Raw genomic sequence first — 10,770 nt, 5'->3', positions numbered from 1 at the left:
TACCCATGCTCAAATCCTGGCCCCGCCATTTCCTGACTGTGTGACCTCTGGGCAAGTTACTTGACTTCTCTGGGCCTCAGTTTCTTCACCTACAAAATGAAGATGATAGTAGTGCCTATTTCAAAGGGCTTTTGGGAGGACTAAATGAGTTTATACATGTAAAGCTCTTAGAGCAGCACCTGGTACAATGGAAATGCTACAAAATTGTGATGACTATCATTGAGACTTTTAAAAAGTTTTTTAAAACAATATATTAAAAAATATTTGGCTGCATTGTGTCTTATCTGAGGCACACGAGATCTTCATTGCATCATGAGTGATCTTTCTTTGCTTGGCTGCTGCTGCTGCTGCTGCTGCTAAGTCGCTTCAGTCGTGTCCGACTCTGTGCAACCCCATAGACGGCAGCCCACCAGGCTCCTCTGTCCATGGGATTTTCCAGGCAAGAGTACTGGAATAGATATTATTTCTTCAATCTCATTTTAGGCCTTCTCTTCTCCAGGAAGCATCCTCTAAACCCTTCTGCTAAACTGCTGCTGCTAAGTCGCTTCAGTCATGTCCGACTCTGTGCGACCCCATAGACGGCAGCCCCTCCATCCCTGGGATTCTCCAGGCAAGACCACTGGAGTGGGTTAACATTTCCTTCTCCTAAAACCTTCAGTGGGGGTAAATGGCCCTTTTCTAGGCTGCTTTCCTTCTTCTTTACCATTATAAAGAAGTTATTTTTTTTTCATTGAAGGATAGTTGATTTACAGTGTTAATTATCGCTGTACAGCAACCATGATTCAGTTGTATATACATATATACATTCTTTTTAAAATAGTCTTTTCCATTATGGTTTATCACATTATATTGACTATAGTTCCCTGTGCTATACATGAGGACCTTGTTTATCCATACTATATGTAACAGCTTACATCTGCCAACCACAGTCCCCCACTCCCTCTCTCCCCCAGCCACCTCCCCAGTAGCAACCACCAGTCTATACTCTATGTCTGTGATTCTGTTTGTTTCATGGATAGGTTCATTTGCATCATATTTTAGATTCCACATGTAAGTGACATAATATAGTATTCATCTTTCTCTTTTGGACTTACTTCACTTAGTATGATAATCTCTAGGTGCATCCCTGCTGTTGCAAATGGCATTATTTTGTTCTTTTTTATGGCTAAGTAGTATTCTACTATGTATATATGTGTGAAAGAAAGAAAGTGAAAGTTTGCTCAGTTGTGTCTGACTTTTTGTGATCCCATGGACTGTAGCCTGCCAGGCTCCTCTGTCCATGGAATTCTCCAGGCAAGAATACTGGAGTGGGTGGCCGTTCCCTTCTCCAGGGGATCTTCCCAACCCAGGGATCAAACCCATGTCTCCTGCACTGTAGGCAGATTCTTTACCGACTGAGCCAGCAGGGAAGTGCCTGTATATATGTACACATCTTTATCTTTTCATCTGTCGATGGACATCAGATTGTTTCCATGTCTTGGCTACTGTGAACAGTGCTGCTGTGAACACAGGGGTGCATGTATTTTTTGAATAGTTTTGTCTGGATATATACCCAGGAGTGGGATTGCAGGATCATGTGGAAGTTCTTAGTTTTCTGAGGAGCCTCCATACTGTTCTCCACAGTGGCTACACCAATGTACATTCCCACGTTGGATGATTCTCTTTTCTCCACACACCCGTCGGACACGACTAAGCGACTTCACTTTCACTTTTCATTTTCATGCATTGGAGAAGGAAATGGCAACCCACTCCAGTGTTCTTGCCTGGAGAATCCCAGGGACGGGGGAGCCTGGTGGGCTGCCGTCTATGGGGTCGCACAGAGTTGGACACGACTGAAGCGACTTAGCAGCAGTAGCAGCAGAAATTACTTATTTTTGTTCACTCAGAAATTATGTGTGAACCTAGCCTGGCACAAAGACATTCAACGTACACTTATTAGCTGAGTAAGGGTATGTTGAGCTGAGTAAGTGTATTTGCTGAGTACAAAGACATTCTACATACACTTATTGCTGCCGCTGCTGCTAAGTGGCTTCAGTCATGTCCAACTCTGTGCGACCCCATAGACGGCAGCCCACCAGGCTCCTCTGTCCCTGGGATTCTCCAGGTAAGAATACTGGAGTGGATTGCCATATACTTATTAGCTGAGTTAAATGTACATTGAGCTGAGTAAGTGTATTAGCTGAATAAGCATAGCTGCCACTGAACTGGCTCCAGGTAAATCCCTATGAACATTTGTCTTTAGCGCCCTCTACCTCCTCCATCCTGTCCTTCAAGACCACCCTCATGTATCCCTGGCCCCAATTCATGTTCAGTATCACTAATCAATGACATTAGCTTAAAGTATGGGGTATACTTATAGATCAAGGGAAGACTCCTAAAGCATCACCTGTGTCCATGGATTTGCTCAAGTCCAATCACTTAGGGCTTCCCAGGTGGCCCAATGGTAAAGAATCTGCCTGCCAAAGCAGGAGATGCATGTTCTACCCCTGGGGTTGGGAAGACCCCTTGGAGGAGGAAATGGCAACTCCAGTATTCCTGCCTGGAGAATCCCATGGACAGAGGAGCCTGGCAGGCTATAGTCCATGGTGTTGCAAAGAGTCAAACACAGCTGAGTGACTGAGCATGCACACAATCACATAGAATGTGATTATATCCCATGAATTTGAGCTGAACTCTGTCCTCTGATAGTCCCGGCATGGAGATGAGTGAGAGCAGAAGCTTGAAAAACAGAATTGCACTGCAGTGTAGAAACATGCCCAAAGGGAGAGAACTGTTTGGGACAGTGAAAGCAGGGAAGTCTGAGGACTACAAGAAGGGTCAAGGTGTTTGCTTCAATTTAAGACCTTCCCCCTCTTTTTACTACATTAGCACTTTTGGAGGGTATTTAACGATGATATACCCCAACCACATTTATCCTTCAAGATACCATTCCTCTTTGCTAGAGTTTACTTGGCCATGGGTGGATCAAAGCTGGGTCAGAGTCTCACCTATGGGAATTTTGAATTAGGACAGTCTCTCCACATGGTAAGAACTATCTGCAACAGTAAAGTTAGGGGTGGCCAGACTATACAAGGTGGGCCAGTTCAGTTCAGTCACTCAGTCGTGTCCAACTGTTTGCAAATAGAAATGGAAGATAAGAGTATTGATGTCTCTCCTGTCCTGGTGTCAGGGCCCTTCTGTCCGTCCTCAGATGCTGATAACCTCCCCTTAACCTGTGTTCTTAAAATAATCCTTTTCTCTTTCTGAACTCTAGTCATCGGGGTTGCTATCACTTACGATCAAAGCATCCTAACTAATGGAACAGTGGTTTCCAAGCTCTGTGCTGAGGCACCCTAGGGCACTTCATTACATTCATGGGGGTACGTTGTTACTCTCTCACTTGGATCAAGTTGTTGTATTGTTTTTAATTCTTTCTTCCTCTGTGTTGTATGCTGTTTGTTGGTGGAGAATGTTTGCTGATCACTAAGGAGATGAGGCAGGTTGAATAGATTGTCAGGTATACCTGAGGGAAGAAGCAGGGTATTCAGGTTGACCATCTGACCCTGACAGGAGAACAGGCCAGCAGGGGATCCAGGTATGGGGAGCAGAGTGCTCCCCCCAGTTTATACACTTTTGGTAAGGGAGTTGATCCTATGTCCACCAGCTGGGTGATGAGCAAATCTAACCAAGTATTCATGTGTAAGTTTATTTAAAAAGAAAAATCTTAATTATGCTGAATTTTTGGTGTGCAGAAGACTCAAATTAGAGAGCTTAAAAAAGAGGTAAATAATAATATGTTGACATGTCTATCTTGTGACCATGCTGCTGCTGCTGCTGCTAAGTTGCTTCATATAGGGAGAAAATGAATATGAAATAATTGAAAAACCTGACATTTATAAATCAAAAGGTTAAGCTTTGCTAAAATTCACTGTACAAAGAACATGCCACCAGGGCTGCAGCAGGGGGAGGTAGCTCAGCTTTATTTATGAAAAAAAAAATCACTGACAAAACAATAAAAAGCCAAAACTAAAAAGACATTTTTAGTTACAATGTGAGCTGAAGCGTTGTATTTTTTTATGAATTTGATTTTAAAAAGAGAAATATCTGACATCAGCAATGGGTAGGTCCTTAATCCACTTTTAAATCTTTCCCCACAAGCATGGCAGTCACAGGGTGCATGGATGCCTTGTGCTCCTTGTAGGTACGGATGGCTTGATCATGGGATTTGTCAAAGGCAGCAAGGTCCCTGCGTTGAGAAAAAAAAAAAAGATAATGACTTGTTGACTTGTTTTGGCAAATTTTATTATGGCTTGCAGAGCAAACAGATTAATAATAAGTATGCCAGGTTATATTTTTTCAGAATTCCTGTCAAATTCATAGTCAAAATAATTTCACTGAGGTATTTTTAAATTGTATCTTGTGGCCACGATAACAACTTTTTTCAATTTTACCAAGCATTCCTTTATTAAATGTCAAGCAACCTACTCTTCTACCTAATTGCAACATTTGAATTAAACAGGTTTGGCTTTACCTGCTTGATCCTTCTTGCATTTAACTTCAGACACTTTTTTCTTGTGCTTCCCTACTCACCAATGATCTTCTACTTGATTTTAAAGATCTTCCTGTGTATATAAGATTGCCTTCAATTTATTTCCTTTTCAGCAGCATCTAATCCTATTTGGCTGGCCCATAACAGACAATCTTCTTAAAAAGCTAACAAAATCATCTCAAATTTAAAACATTTAGAAGTGTTAACTCCTATTCCAAAATTATATCTATAATCTTTAACAAATTTTAAAATATTATTTTTAGATTGCACTTTACAAAGTATTATAGCAACAACAAAAATATCTGTTTAAGATTTTTCTTTCCCATTCTTAATGTAAAGTCAAAGCACAGGGAGACTTGGTTCTTACTTGAATAAGGGCCGTGTAAACTTCATCCTTCCTTGTTCAGTTGCCATTTTTAGAGCCAAAGGAATTGCTTCCTCCCATTTCGATTGAATGCAGAGTCGTAACCATCTAAAAGGAGGATTTTAGGTGGTATGGGGTGGGAAATGAGGTGGGAACAGGATATGACAGGCACATCTGAAAACTTCTGTAATGACAAATAATCCCATTATAGCTGCACTGCACACCACTTTATATTATGTCCTTATTCTGAGAATCTCAAATCCTTATATATATCGTTCAATAATTGGAGAAGAGAAGGAAGAAAAGTGTGTTCTTGAATCATGTTTGAATCATGAATATCATGTTTTAGAATTTGGATTATGTAGGTGCTCATGGGCCTAACATATGCAATTTCTGAAGGAATTAAACTTTGATTCAGGCTTATACTACCAAATTTAAACTAAGAAAGATGGACAGAATCAAAGATTTCTGACTGTTCCCATTTCAGAGCCCATTTGGTTAGTTGTGGAAGAGTGCTGATTTACCACTGGATCCTTAATTCTAATTTTTTTAAAGGCAAGAAAAGCTTACAGAGTATTCTAACAAAAACTAATATGATCATATTACAGACACTGCAACTATTCCTTAAAGACCACTATAACTCTGTATATAGATGCAGTGAATTTAACAAGGTTTTCTCGAGACTCAAGTATGTCTCACATGCTGCTTCCCCTTTCTCTATCTGTTAAACTAGTTTTCCACTTTCTTCCACAGAGACAAGTTAAAATGATGTACCTGAATCGTATTTCAGAATTGTTAATGGCATTGAAGTTGTACACCTCTTGCATTCGCTTTATGTGCCCCAATGGAAGAGGTGCCTAGAGCAAAATAAAGAAGTATAATGTATCATTTCAACAGGATTCCTTGGAAGAAAGGAGTGGGAGAGAAATTCTTAGCCAGATTAAAATCCTCAAGTGTATAATATAGCAATTAGTTAGATAAAAATAAACAAATGCACACTAAGATAAATTTTGTGCAAACTTATTCTGAATATGGATGTCCTGCTAGGAGGCAAAGTGTTAGTCACTCAGTCGTGTCCAGCTCTTTGCGACCGCACGGACTGTAGCCCACCAGCCTCCATAGATTTCTCCAGGCAAGAATACTGGAGTGGGTAGCCATTTCCTTCTCCAGGGGATCTTCCTCACCCAGGTCTCCTGCACTGCAGGCAGATCCTTTACCGTCTGAGCCACCAGGGAAGCACTATGAGCCAAGGGTTAATTTAATTTGCAAGATACATGGAGAATTAAATGAGAAGTACTCTCTTGAGACTTTTGGATGTGTATAAATACTAACTTTCAGACCCTTTCCAGAATCTTTCAAGTTCTTCCTTATACTTTACATATCTTAAATTTATTCTATTCTCCATATTCAATCACAGTTAATTTTTTTCCCTCACTGAGTTCCCCCAGTGTTATCTTTGTATGTTTCCTCTGAAATCCCTTTTAAATTATCTATATCCCTACAAAATAGCAGTTTTAAAATTTTTATCTTACAGACCCTTTTCAGAATCTGATGACTAATATGTACCCTTTCCTTAAGGGGAAAGTACATATATAAACACGAACTTATGTGTACAGTTTCAGGGGGTTCATCAACTCTTGTGACCAAGTTGTGTGTGTGAGAGAGTGCTCAGTCATGTCTGACTCTTTGCAACCTCACAGACTATAGCCCACTGGGCTCCTCTGTCTGTGGAATTTTCCAGGCAAGAATACTGGAACGGGTTGCCCTTTCCTACTCCAGGGAATCTTCCCAACCCAGGGATCGAACCCACATCTCTTCCATGTCCTGCACTGGCAGGTGGATTCTTTACCACTGTGCCATCTAGGAAGCCCCTGTGCCCAGGTTAACCCGCCCTAAAGGGAGAACAAGTTTGGGTGAAGGAGAGAAAGAAGAGTTCAGTTTGGTCAAGCGGAGAGTCTGTGGTGCCTGCATGATGCAGGCTGAGGAACCACGAGGTAGTCGGTAACTCTCTGCTCCAGCCACGACTTTTTCTTACAGAACCTCACTCCCACTCATTAACCATCTCTGCTCTCACTGACTGCGAGACCCTTCCCAAATCGTTTCAGTTCAACTCAGCTCCAAGTCAAGCCAGGCTGGCCAGCTGGTTATGGTCTCGTCCTCAGTGCCCTTCCTCTCCAGTGTTTGATGTGCCTGCTCCCCAGTCACCCCATCATTTCTCTTTTCGCAGTTCCAGGAGACAGGGCAGGAGGGGCTACAGAAGTGTGTGATGACGGCTTCATGCACTAAAAAATACTCTAAAGCCCCTGTTGCTGTAAAATGCTATTCCTCATCTTGTATCAATTCCACAGGAAATTCTGTTCAAAAGTCTCCATCCCTCTCAAGGTCCTTAGACCTAAGTTCTTAGGTCTAAGGACCTGTCTTACAATAAGAAAGACCTCACTGTGTCCCACTCAACATACAGCATCTCCTCTCAGCTGTGCATATTCATTTAATCCCCTGGCTTTGAAACCTTCAAATCTGCTTGGACTTCTTCCTGTTAACCCCTAATCCAGTGAGTCCCCAAACCCCTCGCTCCATCCTGTGATCTCCTTCTCCTGTTCTTTCCCTTCCCACCAGCTCCCTCCCTCCTGTCCTGGGCTCCTTCGAGTCTCCCAACTAACTTCACTGCCAGCATTCCTCATTCCATCCAGCCTCCCCAGCATCAGAGGAATAGTCGTCATAATCACCATTGCATCAGATGAAAGTGAAAGTTAAGTCGCTCAGTCGTGTCTGACTCTTTGCGACCCCATGGACTGTAGCCTATCAGGCTCCTCCGTCCATGGGATTTTCCAGGCAAGAGTGCTGGAGTGGACTGCCATTTCCTTCTCCATGGGATCTTCCCAACCCAGGAATCAAACCCGTGTCTCCTGCATTGCGGGCAGACGCTTTACCGTCTGAGCCACCAGATGACTCGTCGTTAAAAATGTGAAATCCTTTGCTCCTATCTAGAATCACATCTAACATTTCTAGCTTGACATTCAAGACTTGTCACATCAGGTCCCAGCAGTCTTTCTTGTGTTCTCTCCATTAACCTCTTTCCCAAACCCACAGTTTCCTCCTCTTGCAACACCGGCCACGCTCTGTCATGTTGTGCTCTGTCCGACTTGAATTTGTACCTCCCTGCTGATTCTGTTCTGCTCAGATCAATCCCCAGTTCCCCCAAATCCTTCCTGATTACCCCGGTTGGAAGGGAATCCTTCTTCCCTTTTTTCACAAATGACACCTAAAATTCCTTTTACTGCTAAATTTTGCATGTGTGACCGTTCCTAGTAGCTTATAAACTTTTTGAGGACATGGGATATTTCTTTCTTACATACTTTTATATTCAACACTGTATTAAACATAGCAGGCATTCAATCAACAAATGTTTTTAAGTAAACAAATGAATTTTAACAAATCATTTTTTTCTGTTAGTTTCTACATTAATACTTTTCCAATGCTATGCCTTTATGCCCATTTTAATTTCTAATATTTTGAGCTAGTACTTACATTCTGGAGCATCTGTGCTAAAAATTCATTCACTTGATGGGAAGAGAAGTCTTTTAGGTCTGCTGAGCTGAATGAATTTAAATCATCATCTTTGGCCTGAAATAAATGTTGCCTGATTATTTACATTCATGTACAACTCAACAAAATGTATTGGTTTATCTGACATAAAAGTTAAGAAAGAGAAATACAAGGATACATAAGATTATAAAAAAATTAAATTAAGCATTAGCTATAAATCATTCTGAGATGGCATCAGTGTAAGTTAAAGAGCTGATATGATTCCTAGATCTATATTACTTAAGAAAAATTAGACTGTTAAGAGTGGAGGAAACTTTTGACATCCTCTGCCATTTGCATTATGTAGATTTCCAAAGTAAAGAAACACTGCAAAATACACGGCAGGTAATTTACAGGCCAATTCAAAAATGTGGGTAAAAAATCATATTGTATATTCTTTAAAATACCACACTAAGGAACACATAAGTCCACAAACAGATCTCTCCCTTTATCTCCACATATTCTATTTTCCCCTGCTTAAATCTTGGAAATTGTTTAAGGAAAAAAAAGTGCTTCTGTACTTTTCAATTTAGGATTTACTGTGATTTATCTTTGAGGAAATGATTAAGGAATATTAATAAAGCTTATCAAAATGGGTATTTTTAGAATCTTTTAAAATAGTTTCAAATTATTTTAAACTAGGGTTTCTTTTAAAAGAAATATATGCATGGGGAACACATGTATACCTGTGGTGGATTCATTTTGATATTTGGCAAAACTAATACAATTTTGTAAAGCTTAAAAATAAAATTAAAAAAAAAAAAAAAGAAATATATGCAAAGGTTTGAAAAAAAAATCAAATAGGACCAAATGAAAAATTCCTCTGCTTTTGCTCCCTGTCTCTAAGTCCCACTCCTCAGAAACCTATATTAATAGTTCCTTGTATATCCCTCCAGAAAATTTAATGTATGCATATACATCTTTGCATAGAAACATTATTTTACAGCTTCCTCCCCTTCAAAATGCCCTTAATATCAGAACTTCTTCCCTTTTTAGAAACTGACGTCAATATTAGAAGTTACAGATCTCATTCTTTGCTTAAAAACATGCAAATTTAAACTATCGAGGATATACTTATTAGTGGTAAAATCATAAAGAGCAGGGAAAAGATAAAACCACAATTCATGGTCACGGTTACATGGCAGGGCCAGGTGGGTGGAGAGAAGAACGAGACGGGGAGGGCCAAGTACCAACAGAGGAGGTACATATGTGTACAGCCAGCCCACTGCTCTGACAGGAAACTGTTGAATTTTGTATTTTCTTATGTTCATATTTTATTTAAAACCAGAGTATCTTTGTCATGGTTTCCCGTTCTGTTTTCCTGATTTGCCTTACTCCTGATTTGGTTTCTTTTCCTTTTGCTGGCTTTCCCTTGGTTCTCCTAATACCTGGAGCTTTCTACTCCTCTCTTACACTCCAGTCCCAGACTTTGGGGGAAACTGTGCCTCCCTATCTCTTCTTCTAAGGGTCCCCATATTCATCGTTCCCAAAAATCATTTCCTCTCCCCTAAGAGGCCTATATTTCCCTTTCCCTTTTAAGATCAAGAAAAATCAGAACCAATACCATCAACATCCATTTGTTTTCCCCTCAAATTTAACTTTACACACTGGGGGCTGGTATATGTTATTTTGGACAAACCAGACTGAATGAATAGCCTTTCCGAGCACATGAGTTCATAAGTAAAGCACCACTCTCCCACTTCATTGAGTAGAGACATATTTGTACAATTCAAAAAGGAGGCAAAAACCATACATTACTACTCACAGTGATCCATCTTTGACTCAAGGAAATGCAAGCATTTGTCAGGGTCATATCATAACTGCAACAATGAAAAAATATTAGAGCTTATATTTTATACAAAGCCACATGCTTTTGCATCAATGCCATTCTGAAATTATAGAACATTCTTAAATCTCAGAGTTCTTTTGAAAATAACCCCAGAGTGATGGCAATAGGAAATCTTCTACCTGATTTAAATATGACTGATATCCTCTAAGAACACAGAAATCCAAGTAGATACCAAGTTCATGAAACACTGGATTATTTTGTTTTTTATTATTGTCTGTGCTGGGCCTTTGTTGCTACGTGAGGGCTTGCTCTCACTGTAGCGAGCATGGGCTACTCTTCACTGCTGTGTGCGGTCTTCTCACTGCGGTATGCAGGCTTCTCAGTGTAGCGGCTTCTCTCGTTGTGGAGCACAAGCTCTAGAACCTTGGGTTCAGTAGTTGTGGCGACTGGCTTACTTGCCCTGAGGCGTGTGGGTCAAACCGCTGTCCCTTGCCCTGCCAGGCG

General features: G+C 40.7%; 1 protein-coding gene across 1 annotated transcript in view; it reads right to left on the bottom strand.

Moving 5' to 3' along the window:
* Nucleotides 1–3,933: 3,933 nt before the first annotated feature.
* Nucleotides 3,934–10,770, bottom strand: part of LTA4H (leukotriene A4 hydrolase) — a 30,510-nt gene continuing 23,673 nt past the window's right edge. Inside the window, exons 15-19 of the mRNA XM_005898408.3 lie at nt 10,243–10,297; nt 8,421–8,516; nt 5,667–5,749; nt 4,896–5,000; nt 3,934–4,225 (exon numbers count right to left, since the gene is read on the bottom strand). Of these exons, the coding sequence (XP_005898470.1) occupies nt 4,108–4,225; nt 4,896–5,000; nt 5,667–5,749; nt 8,421–8,516; nt 10,243–10,297 (457 nt within the window). The 3' untranslated portion in view covers nt 3,934–4,107. The remainder of the gene's footprint in view (nt 4,226–4,895; nt 5,001–5,666; nt 5,750–8,420; nt 8,517–10,242; nt 10,298–10,770) is intronic.

Source organism: Bos mutus, chromosome 5, assembly GCF_027580195.1.
Source record: "Bos mutus isolate GX-2022 chromosome 5, NWIPB_WYAK_1.1, whole genome shotgun sequence".
In the NCBI taxonomy this organism is placed as follows: domain Eukaryota; kingdom Metazoa; phylum Chordata; class Mammalia; order Artiodactyla; family Bovidae; genus Bos; species Bos mutus.
This window is presented reverse-complemented; position numbering and strand designations above follow the sequence as displayed.